A 16,803-nucleotide genomic window follows, 5' to 3' on the forward strand; every position below is an offset into this window, starting at 1 on the left:
TACACAGGGATTTTGTTTTGTTTTTTAAAAATTAGACATTTCAAATTTTGAGGCAGTTTCCCCAAGATAATAACTTTACTGTAGGTCAAATTTTGAGCCTAAACTACTTGACATTGTCAGCAGAAGTGAATGTGTGGAAGACTTTGCTGATCGGGTTTTGGCATTTTCTATCCATTTTAAATGAGATTAAAATCATCCTGTGTACCCTTAGTTATCGTTTCTTCCAGCTACAGGAGTGCTAGTTAGTGCATTTGAAGGAATACCCCAAAGCCCTAGTCCACATTACGGGGTGATGAAATCTTTAAAGATGATGCATCACCCAGTTTTTTAAAGTGTGTGTTTAACAGAAAGAAGAAAGAAAAAGAAAAAGAAACATTTAATCAATGAAAAATTAAGCCTGAGCCATTTAAGCGATGCTGATGCCTAATGCCCATTCAAATTGGAATTCAGCCCAAGTGTACAAATAGTAAGTGCATGGACCTCACTCTGGCGCCGGTTGGCTGAATTCGAATTAGAGTTGTTCTGGTCTCACCAACCTTAAAAGGAACATTCCACACATAAGAGTCTCTTGAGGTACTTGAGCCACAACTTCTTATTGGGCACAATGCCTCCCAGAGCTCCTCTACACACCAGGGGATCAAAGATCCGTGTGGAGAGTAATTTGATCAAGGTGACCCCAAGAAGAGAGGTAGGGACTGGTAAAAGTCAGCAGGTGTATGGGAAAAGCTGGTTGACCGTGAGAAGTAGCAAAAAGAGGCAGCTGAATTACAGTCGCTTTTATGTTGTGTTCTTCAGCTGGCCTAACTGGCCCTCTTTCACTGAACAGCCATTGCGGAACAATGATTAAACTCTTCTGAAGAATCTAGCGAATGACCAGGACCGGCTCCAGGCACCAGCGAAGCAAGCACATGCTTGAGGCTGCACATTTCCAGGGGCGGCCTTCCGGCCATCCTTTTTTCTCGGGGCAGTTGCGCTCTCGGAGGTGTGCCACTTAGACGGGGCGAGGGGAAGGGGAAGGGGAAGCCCCAGCCCCGGGATGCTGAGTTGCCAGGGCCCAGCTGCTACCTGGGGAGGAGAGGGCGAGTCCTGCCGGGAAGCAGGGGCTGCACCACCTCCTCTGCACACTGGCTGCTGCACTGCCTTGTGCCACCCCTTATTTCGGGGCTTCTCTGTGCGGCCAGGCGGGAGAGAAGGGAAAGCCCCTGCAGGCGCCGTGAGAAGGTGACATCACTCCCTCCACTTCCCGCGCCGCCTGCGAGCCCCAGCCCCACCTGAGCTTGGGGCGGCAAAAAACCAAGAGCCGGCCCTGAGAATGATGGCCATATTATATCAAGAGGGAAAAAGGAAAGGGAACTTGCAAAATTCCTACTGTTTTTATGCTTTTGTATTCATTTTCATGTGCAAAATACACTAATAAGGGTTTTTAGTTGAATGAGGTTTCCTGTAGAAAAGAATTATTTAACATCATAGTCAACAAAATCCTCACATAACAGGTTTTTTCCGCAGTGAAAGCACGGTAATTACACTGATGAACTATATCACCCAGCCTCACATACTGTATTTATATACTCACAAGCACAATTCAGCCTGCCACTTTAGAGTCCCTGTGGAAACTGGAAAGCCTTTTTTGTTCCACTGTAGGATTTACAAGAGATCAGATATATAAAACTAAAGACCTTAAGGAGAAGGCGTGCAAGTCTATTTCATAACACAATAAGCTCTTCAAGGCAGGGACCAGGTCTAAACATATGTTTACACTGCGCCTAGCACGAGTCTTGATCTTGAATAGGGCCTTTGGATGCGATCACAACATAAAGAATCATCACTATCTTTACTAGAATTAAAATGCACCCCGAGATTTGTTTATGAGCTGTAACAAAAGCTAAATCCAGGTGAGTTAAAAACCACAACTTTAGTGTGTCCTTTCCATGGTACTCCTTCTTTAACTCTCCTTGATGCTAATGGAAGCTACACGTGGTGTGACTGAAGCAAACAGACACCCAAGGGATTTAGTGGCTAGCTCTCTATACACGGGGAAAGCATATTCTCTTACTGTAAATATAATTATCTTATTTTCTCCATTTTTCTCCTTGATCATTACGAGATTAAGCGTTATTACCAAACATGACTCATACAGTAGACAGATGGGGGAACCAAACAAAAGTTGAAGCCAAACATAGAACCTAGTAACTCAGCATCTCGATTTCTCATTCTCATTTTACACAAGTAATATGTGTTATAGATGATATACACGTGGATGGTAATAGGCAATGATTATAAGCAACTACTGACTTTTTTGGCTGTATAACTATTTATAGGAATTGATTAACCATTTATTAAAACATTTTCCAAAAATTTTCTAACCCTTTAAAATTATTTATGAACTTTATATTAAGTGTGACACTTCTTCCTTTGCTATTCACAAGTAAATTCCTCCAAAATCATAAAACCCATAGGCAGCACTGAAACTGCCAATGAACAAATCAGCCCTGTAAACCAGTTTAATTTGTCACTAAACCACTTCTCAGTCAAGGTCTGCCTGCATCTATAGTGTTGTTAGAATTTGGGCTGACAGTTCATGGTAACAGAAGCCTTCCAGTCCGGTCTCCAGTTAGATCACTAACAGTATTTCTCATGTTTCCAGGCCATGTAGAATGATACACAGCCAATATTTAACTTCTTAGAGGAAGTATTAAAGATTAATATTAGGCACCTTCAGATGGATGTAGCCCACACAGAAAGCATTTCTCCAAGCAGCTGATCAGAGTTTCTATACCACAAGTAGTTTTGCAGCTACCTATGAACAATACATTCTGCTACACCTGTGATTCCTCTCCCTAACAAGGAATTTGAAAGGCACAACTAAGCTGCTATTTGCTCTTGAGAATAATGCCAGCGATCACTTAGCTAGTGAAACGGTTAATCCGTGATATAATCCTTCACAAGTGCTAGTGTAAATCTTGAGGGAATCAAGTCCAAACAGTTCAGGTAAGAGGGACCTGGTAATGCAGAGATATTTCATTTCTATCCTGCTTTATACTTCAAGATCATCAAATGAAAACCCCTTCCTAACCTCAAAAAGCAGTCACATGAAACGGATATTAGTGTCTAGCGGTTTTGACAGTCCTGCAGCCAAGTATTTATAGAGAGCTGATCGCAACCATCTCAGATGCCCTGATCCTGCAATTGAAAGTGCGTGGGCAGAGTGCCGTGCCCACATGGGGTCCCTCCAAACCTATATCAGTTTGCTCACATGCGGTCATCTGCAGAATCCGGGCCTAATCGCTTAGGCAACATGAACTGGGAGACACAATTTATCAAAAAGTTGGAAGCAAACTCAGAAGGTGACACCACACTAGCAAACATCCTGGATTTGTGTGCAAAGGAAACCCCAGCTCATTACCCTCTTTCTGTCCAATTCCAATTAATATGGTTTAATTTCTAGCTTTACAAAATGAGAAATGTCGTGAGAACAGTATGCAAGCTCAAACCTTGCACACAGGGATATTAGATCATTTGTTTTGTAACATCCCCGATTATTAGTCATCCATGAGGGGGGAAGCTTGGGACACAAAGGCACAGACTTCTAACAATTGAGCTAAAGGAGTTAGTTTACTAGTAAGAGTAGAAGGTTCTTACTCGCTATGGACCGGGCACCAAACACAGGTTATGAACTATTTAACTGACACAGAACATTTTATATATATATATACACACACACACGCTACTTAAAGTTACATCCAAATGTCCATTGTACACTCCAATTTCATATGGTCAGACACGTGCTATTTGAAAAATACTCAGTTTTAGCCGAAATGTTCCATTCTTGGCCTCAGCCCAAATGTGAACTTAACTGGCAAATTTGAGCAAAATCCATTCACTCATTTTTGTATTATACAGAAGAGAAGCCCCCACCCCACCTTGCTATAAAAAGAATTTAAACGGTTGTAACTCTGTAACAATAAGGCAGAAATTCTCAAAGCTACCTAAGGGTATGTCTACACTACGAAATTAGGTCAAATTTATAGAAGTCGTTTTTTTAGAAATCGGTTTTATATATTCGAGTGTGTGTCCCCCCACAGAAAATGCTCTAAGTGCATTAAGTGAATTAACTCGGCGGAGCACTTCCACAGTACCGAGGCTAGAGTCAACTTCCGGAGTGTTGCACTGTGGGTAGCTATCCCACAGTTCCCGCAGTCTCTACTGCCCATTGGAATTCTGGGTTGAGATCCCAATGCCTGATGGGGCTAAAACATTGCTGTGGGTGGTTCTGGGTACATATCGTCAGGCCCCCGTTCCCTCCCTCCCTCCGTGAAAGCAAGGGCAGACAATGGTTTCGCGTCTTTTTTCCTGAGTTACCTGTGCAGACGCCATACCACGGCAAGCATGGAGCCTGCTCAGCTCACTGTCACCATATGTCTCCTGGGTGCTGGCAGATGCGGTACTGCATTGCTACACAGTAGCAGCAACCCATTGCCTTATGGCAGCAGACGGTGCAATAAGACTGGTAGCCGTCATCATCATGTCCGAGGTGCTCCTGGCCGCGTCGGCCGGGAGCGCCTGGGCAGACACAGGCGCAGGGACTAAATTTGGAGTGACTTGACCAGGTCATTCTCTTTAGTCCTGCAGTCAGTCCTATTGAACTGTCTTATGGTGAGCAGGCAGGTGATACGGATTGCTAGCAGTCCTACTGTACCATCTTCTGCCGGGCAGGCCGGCAATATGGATTGCTAGCAGTCGTACTGTACCATCTTCTGCCAGGCAGGCAAGATATGAGGATGGCTAGCAGTTGTATTGTACCATCTTCTGCCGAGCAGCCCTGAGATGTGAATGGCATGCAGTCCTTCTGCACTGTCTGCTGCCAGCCAAAGATGTAAAAGATAGATGGAGTGTATCAAAACAAGAAATAGACCAGATTTGTTTTGTACTCATTTGCTTCCCCCTCTCCCCCGTCTAGGGGACTCATTCCTCTAGGTCACACTGCAGTCACTCACAGGGAAGGTGCAGTGAGGTAAATCTAGCCATGTATCAATCAGAGGCCAGACTAACCTCCTTGTTCCAATAAGAACAATAACTTAGGTGCACCATTTCTTATTGGAACCCTCCGTGAAGTCCTGCCTGAAATACTCCTTGAGTAAAGCCACCCCCTTTGTTGATTTTAGCTCCCTGAAGCCAACCCTGTAAGCCGTGTCATCAGTCGCCCCTCCCTCCGTCAGAGCAACGGCAGACAATCGTTCCACGCCTTTTTTCTGTGCGGACGCCATACCAAGGCAAGCATGGAGGCCGCTCAGCTCACTTTGGCATTTAGGAGCACATTAAACACCACACGCATTATCCAGCAGTATATGCAGCACCAGAACCTGGCAGAGCGATACCAGGCAAGGAGGCGACGTCAATGCGGTCACGTGAGTGATCCGGACATGGACATAGATTTCTCTGAAAGCATGGGCCCTGCCAATGCATGCATCATGGTGCTAATGGGGCAGGTTCATGCTGTGGAACGCCAATTCTGGGCTCAGGAAACAAGCACAGACTGGTGGGACTGCATAGTGTTGCAGGTCTGGGACGATTCCCAGTGGCTGTGAAACTTTTGCATGTGTAAGGGCACTTTCATGGAACTTTGTGACTTGCTTTCCCCTGCCCTGAAGTACATGAATACCAAGATGAGAGCAGCCCTCACAGTTGAGAAGCGAGTGGCGATAGCCCTGTGGAAGCTTGCAACGCCAGACAGCTACCGGTCAGTTGGGAATCAATTTGGAGTGGGCAAATCTACTGTGGGGGTTGCTGTGATGCAAGTAGCCCACGCAATCAAAGATCTGCTGATATCAAGGGTAGTGACCCTGGGAAATGTGCAGGTCATAGTGGATGGCTTTGCTGCAATGGGATTCCCTATCTGTGGTGGGGCCATAGACGGAACCCATATCCCTATCTTGGCACCGGAGCACCAAGCCACCGAGTACATAAACCGCAAGGGGTACTTTTCAATAGTGCTGCAAGCTCTGGTGGATCACAAGGGACGTTTCACCAACATCAACGTGGGATGCCCGGGAAAGGTACATGACGCTCACATCTTCAGGAACTCTGGTCTGTTTCAAAAGCTGCAGGAAGGGACTTTATTCCCAGACCAGAAAATAACCGTTGGGGATGTTGAAATACCTATAGTTATCCTTGGGGACCCAGCCTACCCCTTAATGCCATGGCTCATGAAGCCGTACACAGGCAGCCTGGACAGTAGTCAGGAGCTGTTCAACTACAGGTTGAGCAAGTGCAGAATGGTGGTAGAATGTGCATTTGGATGTTTAAAGGCGCGCTGGCGCAGTTTACTGACTCGCTTAGACCTCAGCGAAACCAATATTCCCACTGTTATTACTGCTTGCTGTGTGCTCCACAATATCTGTGAGAGTAAGGGGGAGACGTTTATGGCGGGGTGGGAGGTTGAGGCAAATCGCCTGGCTGCTGGTTACGCGCAGCCAGACACCAGGGCGGTTAGAAGAGCACAGGAGGGTGCGGTACGCATCAGAGAAGCTTTGAAAACCAGTTTCATGACTGGCCAGGCTACGGTATGAAAGTTCTGTTTGTTTCTCCTTGATGAAACCCCCCGCCCCTTGGTTCACTCTACTTTCCTGTAAGCTAACCACCCTCCCTTCCTCCCTTCGATCACCGCTTGCAGAGGCAATAAAGTCATTGTTGCTTCACGTTCATGCATTCTTTATTCATTCGTCACACAAATAGGGGGACAACTACCAAGGTAGCCCAGGAGGGGTGGTGAAGGAGGGAAGGAAAATGCCACACAGCACTTTAAGCACAGCACTTTAAAAGTTTACAACTTTAAAATTTATTGAATGCCAGCTTTCTTTTTTTTTGGGCAATCCTCTGTGGTGGAGTGGCTGGTTGGCCGGTGGCCCCCCCACCGCGTTCTTGGGCGTCTGGGTGTGGAGGCTATGGAACTTGGGGAGGAGGGTGGTTGGTTACACAGGGGCTGTAGTGGCAGTCTGTGCTCCCGCTGCCTTTGCTGCAGCTCAACCATACACTGGAGCATACTGGTTTGGTCCGCCAGCAGCCTCAGCATTGAATCCTGCCTCCTCTCATCACGCTGCCGCCACATTTGAGCTTCAACTCTGTCTTCAGCCCGCCACTTACTCTCTTCAGCCCGCCACCTCTCCTCCCGGTCATTTTGCGCTTTCCTGCACTCTGACATTATTTGCCTCCACACATTCGTCTGTGCTCTGTCAGTGTGGGAGGACAGCATGAGCTCAGAGAACATTTCATCACGAGTGCGTTTTTTCTTCTTCTAATGTTCACTTGCCTCTGGGAAGGAGAAGATCCTGTGATCATTGAAACACATGCAGCTGGTTGGGAAAAAAAAAGGGACAGCGGTATTTAAAAAGACACATTTTATAAAACAGTGGCTACAGTCTTTCAGGGTAAACCTTGCTGTTAACATTACATACATAGCACATGTGCTTTCGTTACAAGGTCGCATTTTGCCTCCCCCCACCATGTGGCTACCCCCTCAACACTCCCCTCTCCCCGTGGCTAATAGCGGGGAACATTTCTGTTTAGCCACAGGCAACCAGCCCAGCAGGAACGGGCTCCTCTGAGTGTCCCCTGAAGAAAAGCACCCTATTTCAACCAGGTGACCATGAATGATATCTCACTCTCCTGAGGATAACACAGAGAGATAAAGAACGGATGTTGTTTGAACGCCAGCAAACATACACTGCAATGCTTTGTTGTACAATGATTCCCGAGTACGTGTTACTGGCCTGGAGTGGTAAAGTGTCCTGCCATGAAGGACGCAATAAGGCTGCCCTCCCCAGAAACCTTTTGCAAAGGTTTTGGGAGTACATCCAGGAGAGCTGCGAATGCCATGGCAAATTAATCCTTTCACATGCTTGCTTTTAAACCATGTATAGTATTTTAAAAGGTACACTCACCAGAGGTCCCTTCTCTGCCTGCCGGGTCCAGGAGGCAGCCTTGGGTCGGTTCGGGGGGTACTGGCTCCAGGTCCAGGGTGAGAAACAGTTCCTGGCTGTCGGGAAAACCGGTTTCTCCGCTTGCTTGCTGTGAGCTATCTACAACCTCCTCATCATCATCTTCTTCGTCCCCAAAACCTGCTTCTGTGTTGCCTCCATCTCCATTGAAGGAGTCAAACAACACGGCTGGGGTAGTGGTGGCTGAACCCCCTAAAATGGCATGCAGCTCATCATAGAAGTGGCATGTTTGGGGCTCTGACCCGGAGCGGCCGTTTGCCTCTCTGGTTTTCTGGTAGGCTTGCCTCAGCTCCTTAAGTTTCACGCGGCACTGCTTCGGATCCCTGTTATGGCCTCTGTCCTTCATGCCCTGGGAGATTTTGACAAAGGTTTTGGCATTTCGAAAACTGGAACGGAGTTCTGATAGCACGGATTCCTCTCCCCATACAGCGATCAGATCCTGTACCTCCCATTCAGTCCATGCTGGAGCTCTTTTGCGATTCTGGGACTCCATCATGGTCACCTGTGCTGATGAGCTCTGCATGGTCACCTGCAGCTTGCCACACTGGCCAAATAGGAAATGAGATTCAAAAGTTCGCAGTTCTTTTCCTGTCTACCTGGCCAGTGCATCTGAATTGAGAGTGCTGTCCAGAGCGGTCACAATGGAGCACTCTGGGATAGCTCCCAGAGGCCAATACCATCGAATTGTGTCCACAGTACCCCAAATTCAACCCGGCAAGGCCGATTTAAGCGCTAATCCACTTGTCAGGGGTGGAGTCCGGAAATCGATTTTAAGAGCCCTTTAAGTCAAAATAAAGGGCTTCATCGTGTGGACCGGTGTAGGTTTACATCGATTTAACGTGCTAAATTCAACCTAAAGTCCTAGTGTAGACCAGGGCTAAGAGTTTTGAATGCTAATGAGGTGGTTGGCCAAAGAAGCCCAGAGGGCTTTGACAACCTCAGCCTAAATAAATAGGAATGAATAACTAATGACAGTGTAAGAAATAGAAAAATTGGTTCTCACATCCAAAAGTACAAAATCTCAACTATGCTTAGACTGTATTATGCTATTTATAGGATTGTGGAATAATACAAATATACACTACAGATGTTCTTTGGTTCTATGGATGGGATTTTATTCTGTTATTGCTCATGAGTTTCATAGCTATATACGTTTTTCACTATGCAAAGTGGGATTAAACAGTAAAATCAGTACAGAGTAGTGCTTTTCTTAAAAAAATACAAGGAAATATAAATGTAGATTAATGTAATGTTAAGGTTATAATTTTAAAAGTCAGGAATCACAAACATTAGGAGTTGCTAAGAGTGAAATGGTAATCATATACAGTAGTAAAATTGATGCCTATGACACTGCATAGAATGCTTTCAAGTTCCAAGAGCTACTCAACAGCAAAGAATGCAATTCTCTCTGTAAAGCCACTGCAGAGATACAACAAAACTTAGCAGAAAATAAGGGTGTGGGCTCTATAACTTTTCACTCATCTCATCTCCTGACAGTTCATTACATATTTAATTTTCTAAATGCTACAAAACAGCTTGTAGAAAGCACCTGGGACACATTAAGGCAGCATTTTCTTTACATTTGAATTTAAAAGGATTAAAACATGAAAATTGCTTGAAAAAAATAACAAAACCACTAATGTGATGTTTTGAGACTAACCTACTCCTCCTATGCAACAACTGCCCACTAACAGGGTAATTCTTCTTTTTCTAAAACAATAAAGAGACTCTTTAAAGTGCATTTCTGTCTAGTAAGGATATAGAAGAGTTACTGGAGAGAATTCAATTTTAACAGCTTATCTTGCTATTAAATGGGAAAAAATTACACAGAGCAATTTATTCAGTCTAAGTGCAGCATAATACCCTACATTTAAAATCCATTCTTTTGCAAATGTTTTTTTCTTTTCATTCTCCTATTTTCCTCTCACTTTAAAAATATTTGTGCATAATACATAACACGAGTTGTTTTACTTCTGTCTTTTGGTTGTTTTTGTCCCAAGAGATCAACAAACACCATGATTGTCATTAAGAAGTCATCATTTACCAACAGTTACCACACTTTTATATCTGAGACCATACTTTTTCTCTGACGTAAGTATAGAAATATCATGACAGTGTATCAAATACCAAAATGTAGGAACTGATGGTATAGAACAACTGATAATGGCAGCCTCTGGGCTGAAACAAAAATAATGGCAATTATTTTTATACAACACGCTAGAAAGGAATCTGACCTGCAGAGGTCGGAGAAGTTCAGAGGAAGCTTTGAGTTCATCTTATTATAGGTACGGAGGTAGCAGTCTGCTGCAAAGTTTAGATTTGGATCAAAACTTTCTTAATGTTTGAGCATGCCAATGTAATTAACTGGTGAGGATATGTTACACTGCTCCTTCTGTGCCCAATCCACAGAGGATATGAGTTGGCCCTTCAACTCAAGTTGTAGCAGCTTATGCTTTTAGCTCTGGAGGTCACTTGTTCAATCCCCAAAATGGCAGCCATCCCATACAGTTCCAGCATTCTAGTTTGACCCATTAGAAGGCATTCAGGACCATCCTTAATGTACATGTTTCTGTTTTGTAGGCTGAGATTTTCAAAGGAACCAGAAAGGAGCTACAAGCTTAACTGTTGGGGTTAACAAGCTGGGGTACTGTTGAAGCTCCCAACTTCCTCAAGCCCTTTGCTTTTTCATTTCTCACTCATGTAGCAACGTAAACCTCACCACATAAATACCCTCCACAAGATCAAAAGACAGACATATACGCTTGCAGCCAGCTACCAACATCACCCAGGTCCTTTACATCAGTGGACTCACAGAGGCCCCATTGATTTGGTCACTTCCTCACCTTCAAAAAAAAAAAAAAATCTGGTAACTAAAACAAACCTGTTTGGCCAGCTGATCCTTCTTGACTAAGCCAGTGGCTGCAGCAATCGTGCCTGCTCCTTCCACTGTCTTCTGCGCTACTGCCGTCACTCCCGTCACCACAGCTCCCCCGACGTTAGACACTTGTTCTTTGGTTTTCTCAGCCACTGTAGAAAAGCAAGAGATTAACAATACATTACAGTACTGGGAGATGAAGGTTAGTCATGGAATGAGAGGATAAAGTGGCTTATTAATACAGAAGTCAACAGCGCAGCATCAATGGACAGACAGTGAGACCATTACAATTTCTGTACGTCCCAAGTGAATCATAAGCAATGAAACATCATCATTTGATCATACAAATAGTGGTAGCACAACTAGAATTAAGGATCTATTTGTGGCTCAACTGTTGTTGCTTGGTAAGGCTTTACTGACCACATCCATTCATTCATTTAGTTATCAGGTTATACTGTGTGGGACAGAGTTTTTTAGCAGAAGGCCCTTTATTATGCCCATCTACATTTCATAACATTTACATTCAATGCAACGCAAAAACCACATTTTGATTAGTTCACAGAACACACTGACTGCATGCTACTGCTAATCAGAAACAATTCAGTGAACTAGTCAAATTCCAGTTATTAATTTCTCAGGATTTTTAAAAAACATTTTCCTAACAAACAGGAGCCATTGTTTCTCAGCCTGTGAGTAACATTCTGAAGACCTCGTTCTCAGAAAAAGGTTTACTCCAGTGTGGGGTTTTAAGCCCATGTCACACAAAAAATAAATACAAACCAAAGCTATCAGAGCAAACTGAGCTAGTGGCCAGATCTATGGCTCTAGGGAGACGACAATACATTTACCCTCCATACACATCAATAGTTCTCCATTCTGCCTTGTGGAATCTTACAATGATCTTTCTGGTCATTCACTCCCAAAGGCTCTCCCCCACCAGCAGCTTGCACTGTTGTGAAATCAATCTAGAAAGCAGGATTAGGACCATATCACTCCGAGCTTTAAAGATACAGGTCCAGATTTTCAAAAGAGCACAACTCCCAATTAGTCACCAACACCAAGGGTCAGACTGTCAAAAGTGATCAACATCTAATGTGGTGCTTCTCTTGAAAAAAAATCTATCTGATCATTTATTTTGGTGTCCAAATGGTCGATAAACTCTTCTGAAACTCTGGCCCACAAGATGTATCCACACCCACAATTTTACTAGTAAAATAACAGAAATCAGATCAAGCTGTACCCTGTAAGTGGTGCACAAACACATTGCTCTTCTTCTGGCAATTTTCATTTCTTTCCAGCAATTAGATTCCTTCCATTTCTTATGGAAATAATTTCAGCTTCCTATATCAAATGGCTCATTCTACAGATTACTATAAGCGATTACAACATCAACAGAAAATAGCTGGGGGGAAAACACACAAACAAGTGTCCCCATTAGAAAATGTTATTAACAAGTTAGGTAATAAAGGACAGCTTGCAGGAAGTCTATGCAAATGACTTAACTCTTTGTCATACCCACTGCCAATGGAAGTAAAATAGAAGTGGGAAGTTGAACTTCAGACTGTAACTGTTTTCTTATGGTTATTATTTGTATTGCAGTAGCAGCTAGAAGCCGCAGCCATGAATCAAGACCACAATGTTGTACGTGTTGCCTTGGGGAAAAAAACTGCAGAGAAGAGCCTGCCAGAGACTCCAACCAAAGCAGGGACCTGTGGATGCCCAGAGAACTTTTGACAGTTCTGAGTGAACTTTCTCTGCCCTGAACTGATTAGCTGTTTTCTCTCCAGTTTATTTAGAGTGGGTTAAAGAATTGTCAAAAGCAGAGCTGGTTAAAAATGGTGAGTATGTTTGGAAAATATGTCTGAAAAATGTTGCATTTTAAAAGAATCATAAAAATGTTGACGTTTTCCATTTTTGAATAAAGAAATTAAAAACTGAACAAATTGTAAAGGCTTTTGTTATTTGTCCCCCTCCTCCTCCAGCTTTTTCCTCCTTCCAGTGGCAAAATGCGGGACGGGGAGAAGCAGGAAAGGTGAAAAAAGTGGGTGAGGACCACAACCCAAAAACAACTAAAAAAAACCTCAATAAACAGATTGTTGTGTTGATTTTTATCCAGAAGTCTAATGTTTTTCACTAACATTTTTTATAAAAACAAGCACTTTTTGAGAAAAAAAATTAAAAACTTCGACCACCTCTAGTCAAAAACAGGAGCACTGATGAAGACAAGAGGCGAAATTCTCAGCTGCTGTTGACTAACATTAGCTCCATTGTTTTAACAGAACTATTAGCATAGCTGTATTGACTTCAATCAAATCATGCAGATTTATACTATTTAAAGATTTGCCCTATTAACTCTGTATCACTGACAAAACAAGGAAAAATATACTGAAGTTTGGGGCCCCACAGATGTATTAATGCAGTTGTGATATACAATGGCTCGTACACAATGCCATTATTAAAACCACATTTCTTAGATTACATTAAGGTGACAACAGTTGACATATAGCAAGGGTGATTGTCTATTGACTACAGTTGCTAATACACTACAGTGTATAGAGAAAGCCTTCTCCCTGGGCGTATGTTTTCTTTTCCTGAAAAGGGATGTATTTCTCCTCAGGAAAGTTTTAGTACATGCATGCAAACAAGGAAAAGGGACAAGGAATCTGACTGCTGTCACTGGTTTTAGTAATATAATCGTAATAAAAATTCAAAAGATGGGAACCCGAAGAGTAGCTATAGAGTTCACCTCCCAGTACTGTAGGTTAACCTGACAGAAGAGACACAATAGGTGCCATTAAAGAGATTTACTGTTTACTGTGGGACAATATGAACAGCTTGTTGTTACAGTCTACAGGAGAAATTGTTGCATTAGGTCCATATTTAATAGCACCCAGTGTATGTAAAGAAACAGGAAGACAAACCAACAGAAATGCAAAGTGTAACTGCATCCTGCTGGCTTAGAGGGAAAAGAATAAAACACATTGCAAAAGAAAATAACAACGCTGAGCATTGAACCCGATGTGCGTCTGCCTCTGTGCACACAAGTGAAGGCTTGAGAACACCCCATCTGCCAGTTTCTGTCTTACTACCTCAGACACCATTGCCAAATCATTAGTCTGGGCTGGGATACAGATCTCAACAATCATGAGAGGCTGCTGAATAGCTTTCCTGGGAAAAGCTGCTTTCTCCAGAGACAAAATATTCATTTGAAGTGCTTCCATCTCGAAACAATAAGCAGAGATGATTTCTGCAGAACGTGAGTAAAGCATGCCACCCAAAGCGTGTTCTCGCCCAGAAATACAAGGTTAGTATTATACTGGGTTTGCCAAGAATAGATTTTAGCTAATATTCTTGTATAAAAATTTCAAAAGCACGACCGTGAGCTTTAAGATCAATTTTTAAAAGTCACTTAGTGTGGATTTACAAATGTGCCTGAAGATGCTGCTAGGTACCAAGGGGGATTTTCAAAAGCACCTAAGCAGGTTAGGTGTCTCCCACGGAGTCACAGAGGCCCATACTTTGGCGTAAGATTGGGGCTAGAGGTGCTGAGGCAATGATCTCTCAGATCCCTTCATGTAAGTGCAACAAACTGCAGTTGTGGAGAAGATGTCAAAGTGCATGCCCCCTCCTCTGCTAAAAGCACAGAGAGACTGGGAGAGCGTTTCCTCTTACCTGCTTGTGAGGAGTATTGATACGATTACAGGGAACTGGTCAGCCTGTAAGCTGATCGGCTCATATTGTCTATCTCAAGCCCTCACGGTTTCTGGAGCCCATGTTGCTTATTGAAAGAAATGGGCAATAGAGAAGTCAATTTTCCCTCAGAAACCAAGATACCTGCTCAGGTACCAGTTATAAGAGGATTACAAGGCAGTTCTATGTACCACCACTAGGTGCATCAAAGAGTTGTCTCTTATTTACTCTGGAACTCCTCGGGAACCCTAACTCTAAGGAAGAGCCATCCAAACCACACAAGCTTCCATTTGATATAATTTTACTGTCTATACTAAATAACAAAACAAAAGCACACGTTTATTTGATTTGTTTATAAACATAATCAAATTAGAATGAAGTGGATTAATATCAAATCATCAAATTAATCTAATCAGGTTGATCAAACCATATCCCATACAAAACTCTATGTAGTAATTTGGGAATGCAGCAGTTTATCAGCCCCCACAGTAATACAGCAACAGCATGCTGAGGCAGCAAGGGTCCATAGTGCCAAATATCCATGGCCACTTTGTATAGCTTTATTCTATGTGTCTAAAAGCCCCACGGGGTTATTGCAGATCTGGGTGCAGCCAGATTAACCATGGACAATCACATGGCTGCTGCCAGTCCATGGCTGAGAAAAGTCCCCTCAAGGTGATCTTCAGGGCTCGAAGAGTGGGGGGACTATCTCCAAGGCAGGCAATCTGACTAACAAGTGCCAACCAGCAGTGACTGATTATAACGTCAGTCCTCTCCAGGCCATTTCTCAATAATACATCCCTATTCCTGATAAAATCAAACCATCTTATGCCCAGTAAAAGCGGCAAAGGGTCCTGTGGCACCTTATAGACTAACAGACATATTGGAGCATAAGCTTTTCGTCGGATACACGAAAGCTTCTGCTCCAATATGTCTGTTAGTCTATAAGGTGCCACAGGACTCTTTGCCGCTTTTACAGATCCAGACTAACACGGCTACCCCTCTGATACTTGATTATGCCCACTAGTTGCTGCTGACAATGTATATGAAATGCCTCAAGCCTTCTGGTGCTAATCAAGATATTCGCTGTATCAGTTATTTGGCTGGAACCGGAAAGTCAGAATTACTCCATGGTGAAGCTAATGTTGAGAGTACAGCTCTGAAGCCACTTAAGGCAGCCTGCCTGAATTACTGGCTAAATAATCGTCAATCTCTTCCCCTCTGGTTCCAACACAAGGTTATATGAAACATTCCAATCCCATTCAAGATGACACAACTCATTACATTTCATATTTCAATCACACATTTAGACGAAAATAGCATGATTTATCAGGATTAATTTCCATGGACTGGTCTACAGGACACTTTATTAGCATATATGACACAATCATTAGCTATAATGAAATACAAATCTGGATCCACCCACTATCTTTCCTTTCCAGACCAATTGTTCAGATCCAAAGATTCATTTCTTAAACCCAGTTTCCCCGGTTTGTACTGGAGGGAGCAAGTTCTCTAGTCACTTACTCCATATGAAACCATACTGCTTCACTTTAGAACCTGCGTTCTCCAGCTTTTGAAGCAAGTTTGCTCTATTCACTGTAATTGTACAAAGGTATGACCCATTTCATATTTTTAATTTACATTCAACAATCCAAGTCCATTACTGGAGCTCAACTGCACAGAATTAAATAAAAATATTATGGAATTACTATCAGTAAACCTAAGCCTTGTCTATTCAGCTTGGTGTCAGCCTTTTCCTGAGCTGGATGAGACCTATCATCAGTCAGTTATGTTATTCTATTCTGGTTTGCCTAAAATTCATAATGATCCTTTTGTGGTCAATTTTTTTCACTGAAGCAGCATTTAGCGGAACTGATGCCCTTATGTTCTTTGTCTTACAAACAAAATTTTACGTCTTCCCTCCCCCTCCCAACCCTCTCATACGCGTAATGCATCCAGCTGGAATCCCCCTTCTCATGAATATCAGACATAGACTGGTATTCACAGGATTCACAATAAATCATTTCTACTTTCTTCATGATAGGCAGCTTTCATCCCTGCTAGGCTGCTGCACAAAAATATTCGAATATTTCTGCAAATTCAACAGGTTCACAAAGTGTCCTTGGACTTTTCAAGTTCAAGTCCAGTTGGTCATTATCACCACCACTTAATTATCTGGATGTCCATGCTGGTTGTCTAGATACACCACACATCGGACACACCAATCACCACAGATCCTCT

The 16,803-nt window shown here is 43.2% G+C and overlaps 2 protein-coding genes across 2 annotated transcripts in view; both read right to left on the bottom strand.

The window, feature by feature from the left end:
* The window catches only part of SNCA (synuclein alpha), a 103,691-nt gene that overhangs the window by 70,755 nt on the left and 16,133 nt on the right, over positions 1-16,803 (bottom strand). The window contains exon 4 of the mRNA XM_073340686.1: positions 10,876-11,021. Within this exon, the coding sequence (XP_073196787.1) occupies positions 10,876-11,021 (146 nt within the window). The remainder of the gene's footprint in view (positions 1-10,875; positions 11,022-16,803) is intronic.
* Positions 6,711-8,533, bottom strand: LOC140909942 (uncharacterized). The gene is made up of 2 exons (XM_073340034.1): positions 7,938-8,533; positions 6,711-7,349 (listed from the first exon to the last, which is right to left on the bottom strand). The coding sequence occupies exons 1-2, from the start codon at positions 8,515-8,517 to the stop codon at positions 7,198-7,200; spliced, it is 732 nt and encodes a 243-aa protein (XP_073196135.1). The 5' UTR covers positions 8,518-8,533; the 3' UTR covers positions 6,711-7,197.

This window comes from Lepidochelys kempii, chromosome 4 (assembly GCF_965140265.1).
Source record: "Lepidochelys kempii isolate rLepKem1 chromosome 4, rLepKem1.hap2, whole genome shotgun sequence".
NCBI lineage: Eukaryota > Metazoa > Chordata > Testudines > Cheloniidae > Lepidochelys > Lepidochelys kempii.